Genomic DNA, 13,091 nt, shown 5'->3' on the forward strand with positions numbered 1-13,091 from the left:
CCCAAAATCTAAGATATAATCAGGAACCCTAACCTCATTCGTAGTCTTTGCCTGCACTTTCTTATAGTTAGACCTCCCCCCAGGGAAGTTGCTTTGTACATTTTAGTTACCCTTAAGTCCTAGCTTAGGTAAGTTAATTCAGTGGCAATACCCCAATAGTAAGCTTAGAAGATACATCACAAGCACTGCTGCCTATTTACTACCCAAACATCAAAAAGAGTTAGATATTTAGAGGGAGAAACTTTTAAGCTAATTCTAAATTAATCTGAGCTTATCATATAATTTCATAATATCCAATTCAGAAGGAAATTGGGTGACTTTGCCACATCTAACTTGTGCTGCCTAGAAGTCATCATTCTATTCTACTCTTAAGAGTTATAAACATGGACCAAGGGGTAAAACCTGACTTTAATCACAGCCTAAGATGTGCAGGCTCATGATAAATAAACATGAGGCAGGAGCAAATTTTGATATGTTTACCTCAACAATGTAAATCAAAGGTCAGCAAACATTTCTTACCAAGGGCCAGATAATAAGTATTTTAGGCTTGCAGACCACATGGTCTCTGTCACAACTAAACCCTGCAACTGAAGCATGAAAGTAGCCATAGATGATACATAAAAAATGAACATGCCTATGTTCTAAGCAAACTTTATTTGCAAAAATAAGCAAGTAGAATTTGGCCCAAAGGCTATAGTTTGCTGAACCCTGGTGTACATAAGTAAATCTAGGGTAGCAAAATTTGACTGTTTTCAGTATTATAAAATTTTTAAGGTCTTAAAAAAATGTTTTCCTGTTTTATAAGCTGCCATTATGAATGATCATCTTTTCTTTTCTTTTGTAAGATAAAGCTGTTATTACCTCACATTTCCTCCAAGTGATGAAAGTGATTTGTTTCTACTTGCTACCTAATCATACAGTATTTTGCATTCTGTGACTTCAGAATGAAACTTCCCTTCTCTTGACAGATAAACACTATATGTGAAGACTGGTGAATGGGAACATTGATTTCTGAAGTGGCCTGGAGAGGACAAATGCTTGGTGTTTTCCTAAGATGCTGTTGAAGTAGTCTTTGCCACTGCTTTCCTTCACTTAGTCAAAGCTCTTCATAACATGGGCTGCATGAAATCAAAGCAAACTTTCCCATTTTCCACCACAATTGAGAGTGAGAAGAGGCCTGCAAGTCAAGAAAGCTTTATGCCTGAAGAGAGATTTCTACCCAGGATACCTTCTCTAGTTAACATCAAAGAGGAAGTGAAAGAACCCCCAGGGCCTGAAATTGTGGTGTCTGAATTTGCACACCGCCTGTCCCAGGAAATCCTGACTGATGCCTTGCAGCAGTGGGCAGGCAACAACATCAAGTACTATGACATCCCGTATATTGAGAGTGATGGGCCTTGATGCTGCATGGAGGAGGATGACACTTCCTTGAATTGTGGATAAAGTTGGTGCTAGTTTAAATACACAAAACAATAGCAAAAACTGGTGTGAATAAATACAAATAACTCCATCTGGTATTAAAAAAAAAATCTATGATAGCATCAAGAGTCTAAGAATACCTAAAATGAAAAGTGGTTTTAAACAGTTCTATGTTCATTTCTGTCTGCTTGATCTTAGATTTTAGTCATTAAAGGGCTAAATGTAAGTTCTGTGGCACCAAAGGACTCAGCTATATATCACACCACTTTCTTCCATAGGCAGTAATGCCATAACCAAAGAAATAAGAATTTTAAAGGTACCCCAGGTTTCCAAATGGTTATTTTAAAGACATTCCTATAAAATAGCTATTTGTCAACCTACAAAAACCCACAAGGCATGAAAGGATTTTCCTTGAAATGCCAGGCAAGAGAATGCCACTCAAGCCATAATGGTTAACAGAAGGTCTTGTTTGTCAAAATCTTTTCAGTCAAGGATCCCTACTTCATAACACAATGACCAAGCATTAGAAAGCAATCCATGCAGAAGAGGTCTACCACGAACCCTGTCCTTAATGAGATATTTACTTTTGTAGATGAAAATGATAACTATCAGCTTGAACCTCAGGACCCTAATTAATCACAACTGTTACTGGATGACTCAGACTCTGCCTGTAAGCATCTTAACAAGATACAATTTACGAAGTCATGACAATGTTTATTGCACTGAATTAGGTAGCCCAGTGATATTACTATACAAGAAAACAAGCATGGGTAGCTTTTATAAACAGCAACCCAGTAAACTGTAAAATAATAGAAGCCCTAGTTGGCAGGTGGAAGGAAGAACCTGGTCTCAGGGCTGTATTTGTGTTAAGCTTTACTGTCTCACAGATGCAAGGGGCTGGCACATGGGCAGTCACCAAATTACTATGGGACCAGGTTATGCATGAGAATTTACAGTTGTCTTTATAAAAGATTAATTACTCCTCCAAAGGTTATACTCATGTATATTTTTAATGGTAACAACACCAAAGGGCATTTATAGCCATACATTATACTATTTTCATAAATTTAGCTACCTTTTTTGGAAGCTCCCCTTTTTTTAAAAAATTAAGTACTATTTAAGATCAGTGATGGGAGTTCCCATCGTTGTGCAGTGGAAACGAGTCTGACTAGGAACCATGAGGTTTTGGATTCGATCCCTGGGCCTTGCTCAGTGGCTTAAGGATCTGGCATTGCCGTGAGCTGTGATGTAGGTTGCAGATGCAGCTCGGATCCTGCGTGGCTGTGGTGTAGGCCGGCAGCTGTGGTTCTGATTCGACCCCTAGCCTGGGAACCTCCATATGCCACAGGAGCGGCCCTAAAAAGACAAAAGACCAAAAAAAAAAAAAAAAAATCATTGGTAACATAAAATCCAGAAGGGGGAAGAAAATATTGAGAAGATGTAACTTAAAAGAAATTCATCTTTTCATCAAGATTTGCTACACAGTGAGTTTAATTGGAAAGGGAATTATTTACGCCCATGGGCATTATTAAATCCTTTTATTAAGATAAATTACAAAAGACCCTTGTCATTGAAATCTAAAGAAAGGCAGAAAAAGGCTTGTGACCTCTAATGACATAACTGCATATTTGACCTTATAAGCAGGTAGAACTACTACCTCTAATTTTAGCAATTATACTCTGAAACCCACAATCAAATAGTGAATTCTCCAAGGTAAATGAGCAAAAAAAGTTCTTTGAAGTGAGTGATGTGCTATCTTTCACAGTTGCCTTTGGACAACTGGTCATTTAACTTTTACTTCACCAAGTCCCAGGACATGTAATGTCCTGTTGTACCTATAATCTAGCAACTTTACAAAACATAAAAATCATCACCCTTATTTATACAAGGATCTGAAGTTGAAAGGCTAAGAATAGAAAGTTTCCCAAAAGTGCAAAACATATTTTCAGCCCATGAAGAAAAATTTAGGTTTACAACTTGTTTTTATACTAACGAGTCAGACATGACATCTATGTTGCCGTTTTTCATTCACTTTAAATCTTACATTTATATCTATTTTGGTTGCAAGGTCACTGCTGTTTAAGAGATATAATTGTGCATGGAAGATAGTACATATTATGATGAGAACACAAAGCCATATGAAAGCAGCACATGACACTAAATTTTTCAGCATACATAGGGACATGGACTAGTAGGTATAGATTAACCTCAGGTTCCTCCTTTGCCCTGGACCTCTATTTCCTAGGGGTCTAATATAGGGATGCCTGCCAGATCCATAGCTAGCTACAAGTCTAATCTCTGCTGCCACCCTGATACTATGGCAGTATGGCTTTGTTGCCAAGCACCACCCTCTCGCCCCCAACTCATTTTAACAAGAGTATAATATCTTGTAACTTACAGAGACTTACTTGGAAATACATGCCAAATTATACGTCAAACCATGGACAAGGAACTAGAAAGGCTTGCATAATCAGTGAGTTAGCGGATAAACCAAATCAGAAAAGGAAAGGGAGTTGGATAAACACATGCACTGTGTATGATTATTATCAAGATATAGTTTAGCCTTGATGACAAGATCAATGAAAACATCTTTAATAGGATAACAACTTTTTTTTTGCATACCTTCATATTTAAATACTGGATTTACTTCATTCTGAAGGTCTTTCATGAACAAGTAGAAAGGCTGTTGAAGCAGGAAAAAATAGAAGACCGAATAATTAGCTACTGCAAAGAGAAACATTTGTTCCAACTTAGCTCACAAATACAGAAGAAGTCAGAACAGTAGCCAAATTATAAGGGAAAGGAAAGTGGGGAAAAGAAGGCGAGAGAAACAACACTCACACGTCAGGCTCCAAAAGCAAGCTTCCAGTGTTTTCATCTGAAGTCAAGGACACAACTTGTTCCATGTTTTACCACCACTCTGACACGTGCCCAACCACTGAATCTTTTCCCTCAAGAACATCCCATAGAGGGGCAGAGGAGCTCCACCAGCGTGACAAAGAACCTGTAGGGGGCAACTGTGGAAGCAGCAGTTTACCATTCTCGTTTACCAAACCCCCCATAATCCCACAGATGTGCTTCACTGCTCCTCCCTAGTTCAGCATCTCGAGTGCTATTTATTACCTTTCAGTCACAGGCCTTTGATGCAGGAGTTCTCCACTTTCCATTGCCTTATCCCTTCTTTGCAAACTACCTACGGTTATTAGCACTTAAAGCACAATTTTGAAGCGGATTAAAATGACCTTAGTCCCAAAGGAATAATTTGTGTCAAACTGCCTTATGAGCATTAAAAAGAGACATGTTGAATGAAAGAAATAGCAAGACACTCATAAGCCCTAACTCAGATCCACTGGCATTTTATGAGATGGGGGAACTATACTTTTTGTAATTATATAGTTTTAGAAATCGAAAGAGACGGATTACAAATTACATCAAGTAACAGTAATATGGAAACAAAGTTCTAACGGATAAATTGTGTGCTTAAACATAATGCCCTCATCTTGTATTTGTGTGACCAAACCAGACAGGTCTTCCTTGGAAAAGTGGGGACGAACTCAGATGTACTCCCTACATCTTTACTAAAGTCAAGGTTTGTTAGCAAATTCTCTTCACTGTAAGACTTACTTATGAAATGGTATATTTTTTCCCAAATATTTTTGTGACACCATCTTTCCTAACTGTACAATAAAAGTCTAGTTGCAGTCAACTAGTTATGAGTTCTTATTTTATTTAAATTAAGCAAGCAAATGCTCTTCCCCATTGTGATTTCAAAATTTTTTAACATGAAAGACTTAACATTTTATGCATTTTTAGTAAAAAAAAAAGGGAGGAATAAAAATCCATTTATAACAAATATTTTCTTAGATCATTCACATCCAATTTAGGAGCTTTAAGAATATAAATGTAGGAGTTTCTGTTGTGGCTCAGTGGGGTTAAGAACGCAACTAGTATCCATGAGGATATGGGTTTGATCCCTGGCCTCACTCAGTGGGTTAAGGATCCAGCACTGCTGTCAGCTGGTGTGTAGGTTGCAGATGTAACTCAGATCTGGCATTGCTGTGGGTGGGGTGGCAGCTAAAAAGTAAAGGAAAAAACCCAAAAACTTATTTTGTCAATAATACCTTTTTTTTTTTTTTGGTCTTTTTTTAGGCCACACCTGTGGCATATGGAAGTTCCCAGGGTAAGGGTCAAATTGGAGCTGTAACTGCCAGCCTACGCCACAGCCACATCAACACAGGCTCTGAGCCATGTCTGTGACCTACACCACAGCTCACAGCAATGCCAGATCCTTAAACCACTCAGTGGAGCCAGGGATCAAACTCGTGTCCTCATGGATACTAGTCGGGTTTGCTACTGCTGATCCAAAATGCAAACTCCAAGAATACCAATTATTGAAGGTGTTTCTCTTTGGAACTAAAGTCTTCTTGTTTTTAGTTTTTTCTCCTGATTTGAACTGTGTAAGGACAAATAACTATCACATAAAAGTCTGACGTAAATTGCAGAAAGTAGAGTGTCTCTTAGAGATTAGAGTGTCCTAATGCCTCATTCTGCCAGATTAGCAAATACTGCAAACAACAAGAAACAGTGCTTTTACTTTCACCATACGAAGGGATTCTGGTTAACCTCAGGGAAGGTCAAGGCTGAGCTGATAATACTGGAGAGACAACCTCATAAAATCTTTTTTAATGTTTTTATAAAAGAAACACTTCTATAGTAACTCATAATTATTTAAAAATAAATCTGGGAGTTCCCGTCGTGGCTCAGTGGTTATCGAATCCAACTAGGAACCATGAGGTTGCAGGTTCAATCCCTGGCCTTGCTCAGTGGGTTAAGGATCCGGCCTTGCCATGAGCTGTGGTGTAGGTTGCAGACGGTGGCTTGGATCCCGCGTTGCTGTGGCTGTGGCGTAGGCTGGCGGCTACAGCTCTGATTCTACCCCTAGCCTGGGAACCCCCATATGCTGTGGGAAGCGGCCCAAGAAATGGCTAAAAGACAAAATAAATAAATAAATAAATAAAATTTTTTAAAAATCTATATATGGAGAAAATTCTGTGATGTGTTAACACAGTATCCCTCAAATTTTCAGTTTTAATTTTTTATAACCAATACATAAATTTACATAATTAACATTAAAAAGCAATACCCAAAACCAAAACATAAAATTCCCATTTCAATTAAGCAGACTAACTTAAGAATCTCGAAATTTTCCCTATTTTAAAATAGGGAAAGGCAAACTTTTTCTGAAAAGGACCAGATAATAAATATTTTAGGATTTGCAGGCCTTACAGTCTCTACTGCAACCACTCCAGACAGTCATAGTTATTTAAACAGATGAGTAAAGCCATGTTCCAATAAAACTTTATTTATGGACAGTGATATTTCAATTTCATGTAATTTTCACATGCCATGCAATACTGGTCTTTGATTTCTTTCCCCAACCATTTAAAAATACAGAAACCAATCTTAGCTGAAGGATATATTTAAAAAAAAAAAAAAATGAGGCAGCAGGCCAGCTTTGGCCCATGTGCCATGGTTTACCAACTTCTGCTCCAAAATAATAGTTTAAAAATCCAGTTACTTCAAAATTTCAAATCATTACTTCCCAGAGAGTTGAAGTGATTATTCAAATCTTCATCAGTAACTTCTTTTAGATTAGCTGGTTTCCACTTGGGATTCTGGTCTTTATCTATTAAAACTGTCAAGTGAAAAAAAAAAAAAAAGAAAAAAAAAAAAAACTGTCAAGTGAAGACATAAGAAATGTTAGTATCCTTCTTTCCGGTATTGCCAGATTTCAATTCCTGAATTGACAGAAACTACCTTGAACTAAGCATATATTTTTCTATAGCATATCTTCTTCTGCAAAGTTGAGATTTTTTTTTCCATGCCTGTGGCACATGGAGGTTCCTGGGCCAGGGATCAAACCTGCGCCACAGCCACCACCCAAGCCGCAGCAGTGACAATGCTAAATCCTTAACCTGCTATGACACAAAGGAACTCCCAAAGTTGAAATTTTTGTATGTGTTCCCCCCAGCCACCCAAATTAAGCCCCTAGAGAATATGAATGGACAGTAATATACTGATGATGACCTGTGTGGTTATTTTATAACCTGCCTGATATTTGTCCCTTGAATACAGCTGACTGAACTAATCCAGTGGTTTAAGCCTTAGAACTCTTTTTTCTTTTTCAAACGACATCACAAATGAAATCTCTGTTATAAAACAGTTAAAACCAGAGCTTGTGTAAAGGGAAGGCAGGGGTTGGGGAAGGGCTCAGAGCTGCCTTCTAACCTCCTCCACATTGAACTGAGAGGAAAATTACTTCAGGCAGAGGGAAGGGGACCTTATGCATAATTAAATGTGGAGACTGCTGTTTTGCTAAATCTTCTAGTTCACACTGAATTAAAATACCAGACCACCTTCAAGTTATCATGAGAAATTCTACTTCTCTTATTTCAGTGTAGTCATCACTTAGTGTAGCCACACAGTATCCCCACAGGATTATAAGTATGAGGCAATCCATAACCTCCTTTAAAAAGGGAGGAGAATGTCCATTGGGTACAGTTATATAAATGTTACTATTTGGGAGACTGGGTGGAAGACATGCAGGATCTCTCCATATTATTTCTTACAACTGCATGTGAATCTACAATTATCTCCAAAAATTAAAAACAAAGAATGAGAACAGGGCTATACTTAGTATGGCTGTGGTAGAGAATTTCAACCATGCTTAATAAGTGCATACTTCTTGTGAAGAATGAAAATATTTAAACATACAAACGGAGCATGATAATGTGAGAAAAAAGAATGTATACATGTATGTGTGAATGGGTCACCTTGCTGTACAGTAGAAAATTGACAGAACACTGTAAACCAGCTCTAATGAAAAAAATAAAAATCATCATTAAAAAAAAAAACATACGAAGTCTACAGTGAGCCTAAAAAAAAAAAAAAAATTTGTCACTATAATGCTAAATAATTAAAGCAGCAATCTGGGAACCAATGCAGCATGCTGCCTCAGGAGGTACATGGAAGGGGACTTTATGCATAATTAAATGTGGATACTGAAGGTTTTCAAGGTTTGGCCGCCTAACTATAGGATTCCAGTATCGGATCAGTAGCGATACTGACCACTGATGTTATGATTCCTGCTAATGTGAAAGTCCTACATTCCCTGGATGAAGTAACTAAAGACAATCCTGGAAAATTCTTTCTACAAGAGTCTCTCCCCCTTTAAGCTCGCTTCTCAATGCTATCTACCTCCTTTACAGGCCACTGAAGGGCAAAAAGAAAGAGAATACTAATCAAATTTGCATGTTATTTAATTTCAAACTAGCAAAGATATAACAAGTCCTTGACATGCATTCAACTCAAGTTTTTCAGATTTCATGAGACACCCACTCAAATTCCAATTGGTAGCTACCTAGCTCTTCTGAGCTAATTCATTTTTTTTTTTAATAGCCAGGAAGAAGTATATTCTAGACTTTTTTTTTTTTTTTTTTTTTTTTTGCTTTTCATGGCTACACCCATAGCATATGGAAGTTCCCAGGCCAGGGGTCAAATCGGAGCTACAGCTGCCAGCCTATACCACACCTACAGCAACCAGGGATCCAAGCTGAGTCTGCAACCTACACCACAGCTCACGTCAACGCTGGATCCTTAACCCACTGAGAGGCCAGGGATCAAACCTGCATCCTCATAGATACTATTCGGATTCATTTCCGCTGCACAATGGGAACTCCTAGATGTTAAAAGTAATTTTCCTAGCAATTCCCCTAATTTGTTAGTTTATTTTACCTAATTTGCTAACATACTTTATAATTAGCAAATTATAGCAAACATTTGGTTATGCAAGAATATCTAATAGTTTCACCCAGAATAGATACTGCTTTCTGAATAAAGAGGTTATGCTGAAAGATGAGGCTACATACTTCCTCTTCATTAAAAAGTGGCTTGATAAGCACCTGTGTTTAGAATCAGAACTTTGATCCTGTTGGGTTTCAACTCTTCTTCCTTAAAATAAGTGACAGTATATCTAAAAACAATACCTTTCTTTCTTAAGTTTAAGGGCTGCTATTAGAATGAATACTTTAAGAACATAATCGGAGTAGCACACAGGTCCTCCTAAAATCAGACCTAGGCTCTGATCCACATGCAGGAAGAATTTACAGGGAATTAGTGGGAAGAACACATGTTTTCTATAAAACATACAGCCATGTCCTCTGAATCAGCTCCATGTGTCCTCTAAAAGGATATGAACCTGCTATTTCTGGTACTGTGTCATGCCAGAAATGAAGAGAATTCAACCACAGTGACCAGTGTTTATTGACACAGCTTAGAGAACATAACCTTTTATTCAGATAACATGTATATTAAAGTGATAAAAGCATAAGAAAATTAGATAGGAGTTCCTGTCGTGGCTCAGCAGAAACAAATCTGACTAGGAACCATGAGGCTGAGGGTTTGATCCCTGGCCTCGCTCAGTGGGTTAAGGATCTGGTATTGCCATGAGTTATGGTGTAGGTCGCAAATGCAGCTTGGATCTGGTGTTGCTGTGGCTGTGGTGTAGGCTGGCGGCTACAGCTCTGATTCAACCCCTAGCCTAGGAACCTCCATGTGCCGTGGGTGTGGCCCTAAAAAGCAAAAAAAGAAAAAAAAAAATTAGATACACAAAATACTTGCAGAGGGAAAGAACTCACTTTATACAACATAAATAATAACTGCTATTTATAGGGATAATGGGCTTATACATAAAAATAAACAGCTGCAAATTTGCTAGGAACAAAAACAACCACTTGCTTTTTCTAAATATGCTGACTTTGAAGACAGTAAGCAAAAATAGAAATTAGTAACATTAGTAGATATTATTAATTATATCATAGGTTTTTCTCAATGTCAATGTTTAACTGCTCAGGCAAAGAGGTGCATGGGAAGGATGTTCCCAAGCCAGTACAAAAGCGAGGAAGGGTAGGGGACCTCAGGGCTTTCTGCAAGAGAATAAATGCACCTTTCAAAGACTTCAGCAGTAGAAAGAGTTTATAGACTCGGGCTACATTTAACAGAGGCAGTCCACATAACTGTCAGAGCAGGGTTACTCCTTACATAGAAATTAGGGAGCAGGGACCAAGTTACTGGAGTTTTTAACATAATATTTTTTCAAAAACTGACCTTCCCTCATATGCTGATTAATAATATTTAAAAAAAAAACTGCCATCTTTATAAAAGTTTGATTTTCACTAATAAAACAATCATCTTTTTTTTTTCTTTGTCTTTTTGCCTTTTCTAGGGCCACTCCCATGGCATATGGAGGTTCCAAAGCTAGGGGTCTAATCGGAGCTGTAGATTACGGCAGAGCCACAGCAAGGCAGGATTCAAGCTATGTCTGTGACCTACACCACAGCTCACAGCAACGCCAGATCCTTAACCCACTGAGCAAGGCCAGGGATCGAACCCGCAACCTCATGGTTCCTAGTCGGATTCGTTAACCACTGCACCACGACGGGAACTCCCAACGCATCTTTTTTTAAACAAGGTATGTTCACAATTCCTACTCCCTTAATAGCCAGGAAGGAAATGACTGTCACTTACCTGCCCTAACGCCTTCATGAAAGTCATGGCCTCCCTGAAAGAAAATCAAGATTAAATGGGGAATTTCTGAGCATTCTCATTCCTGATGAGCTCCTCTCTTCCACCCACTTTAGCCCCCACTCCCTTGGCCACACCCTGAGCCAAAACATTCAGCCACTGGACCACCTCTGAGAAGCCACTCTCTGATCACCTCCTCCTATTATTTGCTCAAGAATGTCCATGGCTTCACGTCCCTTTTTCCTGCGTTCCACTGATCTAGGACTTTCTCACCATTTGTTCTGGCTTCACTTTGCTCCTCATCCAGCCCAGTTTCCCCAGTTCATTAATGTGGTCACTTTTGCTTGAAAATATCCTCATCTTCCTCCAGCCTTTTGTTGCCCCTTTATTCTGTCCTGGCAAAATCCCATCACCAGCTCAATCCTACCATTTATCTGGGCCTGCACTTGAGCAACTAAATCTTACTGCAGAAAAATCATAAAACTGTGACTGGCTTTGTTTAGAATTCAAGACCACGAATCTCAAACAGGCATGGAAAACTGCCCCACAATCCATGTTCTCTTGCTCACATCTTGGGCAAGAGATAACTTCAAGTGTCTTCTGTCTCCTCAATTTCTACCCCCAGCAAATAATGCTCACTATATCCTCGGCTAATGACTTAACCTTTTACTTTATTAAAAAAGAGAGAGAGAGAAGTCCTAAGATATGAATATCCTCTTTTTACCACCACCAAACCCCCTGCACTATAGAGCTACCTGCACCATGCCTTCCCTCTCCTGAATGAGGAGGAAAGGACCCTCCCTCCAAAGGCCAGTCCTCTCCTATCTTCCATTCACATGTCCTCTTCCAAAGGACTTCGCCCAAGAAAGTCATCCATCTCTCTCTTCCTGGCATCATCAATGCAGGCAGTAAAACGTACGGGTTAAATGCATGCAGTTCAAATGTCTGGTTCACCTTCTGGCTCCACCCCACAGTAACTGTGTGACCACGGACTAGGAATTTCTCTAACTCCCAGTTTCTTTATATGAAATGGTGATATCAATGCATTCATCATAAGATTATCTTAATCCACATCCCAGCACAGTGTCTGACACACAGCAAGTGTTCGGTAAATGTTAACTAGTGTCTCATCACATAAACTTTCTTCCCCCCATTGAAACATTCCCAATCATTTATAAACTTGTTCTAGTATCTCCCATCTTACAGAACTGAAAAGCAATCTCACTTGATTCCACAGCCCAGCTTCCACTCCGGTTCTGTTTCAAGAATAGGTTGTATACACAGTCTTCACTTCCTCACATCCTATTTACTCATTTCCCCTCCAACCTTCCAGACTGTAACTTCTGTCTCAACACACTCTGAAAAGGCGTGCCAGAGTCACCCGTCACTTCAGTCTTGCCAGATGTGAAGCATGCCTTTATCCTGTCTCCTGGGGGCTTTGGCAGTACTCCTCCTTGACATGCCTCTCCTGCTCTCATGACACCCGCTCCCCTGTTCTCTGTCCTTGTTCTCTTCCACTGCTCTTTCTCCTCTAGCCTACCTCAAAATGTTGGATCTCCGGGGTTCATATCTGGACTCTCTCATTTTGCTTCTAGACGATCTTATCCATTTGAAACTCAACACATCAGGGCCTGAGGGATCAATTCTGTTAAAAAAGAAGACATATCCCTCCTCTGCTTGAAAAACATCTAGTGCCTTCCCATTTTACTCAAAACAAAAACCAAAATCTTATAAAGACTTCCAAGGCCCAGTATGTTCTGCACAGCCTTTCCCTACCCTGTCAGCTCTGACCCCCGTTCTCTCTCACTCACCAACCAAGCCTGCCCCGCTCCATCCACAGGCCTTCCTGTGGTTCCTCAGAGCTTTGTCCTTGCCGTGCCCTCCACATACATGCACAGCTCGCTCCTTCACTTCTTTAAGGTTTTCACTCAAAGAACATCACCTCAGTGAGTCATCCTCTCCACAAGTTCAACCTCTATCCTCCTATCCTCCTGTAGTCCATATCCTCCTTCCCACTTTACTTTTTCTCCTTAGTATTTGTAATAACATATTGTATATTTTATAAATGTACTTGTTTACGATCTATCTCC

The 13,091-nt window shown here is 39.2% G+C and overlaps 2 protein-coding genes across 3 annotated transcripts in view; one reads left to right on the plus strand and one right to left on the minus strand.

Moving 5' to 3' along the window:
• The first annotated feature begins 974 nt into the window (after positions 1–974).
• Positions 975–5,125, plus strand: C15H2orf88 (chromosome 15 C2orf88 homolog). Its single transcript, XM_003133545.6, has one exon. It carries the CDS (start codon positions 1,114–1,116, stop codon positions 1,399–1,401), a length of 288 nt encoding a protein of 95 aa, XP_003133593.2. The 5' UTR covers positions 975–1,113; the 3' UTR covers positions 1,402–5,125.
• A 1,635-nt stretch (positions 5,126–6,760) lies between these two features.
• Positions 6,761–13,091, minus strand: part of HIBCH (3-hydroxyisobutyryl-CoA hydrolase) — a 143,873-nt gene continuing 137,542 nt past the window's right edge. For both annotated transcript variants that reach the window (XM_084999209.1, XM_084999210.1), the window contains exons 13-14: positions 11,005–11,038; positions 6,761–7,114 (exon numbers count right to left, since the gene is read on the minus strand). In XM_084999209.1, the coding sequence (XP_084855335.1) occupies positions 6,999–7,114; positions 11,005–11,038 (150 nt within the window). In that variant the 3' untranslated portion in view covers positions 6,761–6,998. The remainder of the gene's footprint in view (positions 7,115–11,004; positions 11,039–13,091) is intronic.

Source organism: Sus scrofa, chromosome 15, assembly GCF_054392235.1.
Source record: "Sus scrofa isolate SSC_HxYL_T2T_F1_AM1 chromosome 15, Sscrofa_HxYL_maternal_Yorkshire_Landrace_v2.0, whole genome shotgun sequence".
NCBI classification, from domain to species: domain Eukaryota; kingdom Metazoa; phylum Chordata; class Mammalia; order Artiodactyla; family Suidae; genus Sus; species Sus scrofa.

Coding starts and splice junctions, on each gene's coding strand:
- C15H2orf88 (XM_003133545.6), top strand. CDS start 1,114: ATGGGCTGCATGAAATCAAAGCAAACTTTCCCATTTTCCACCACAATT.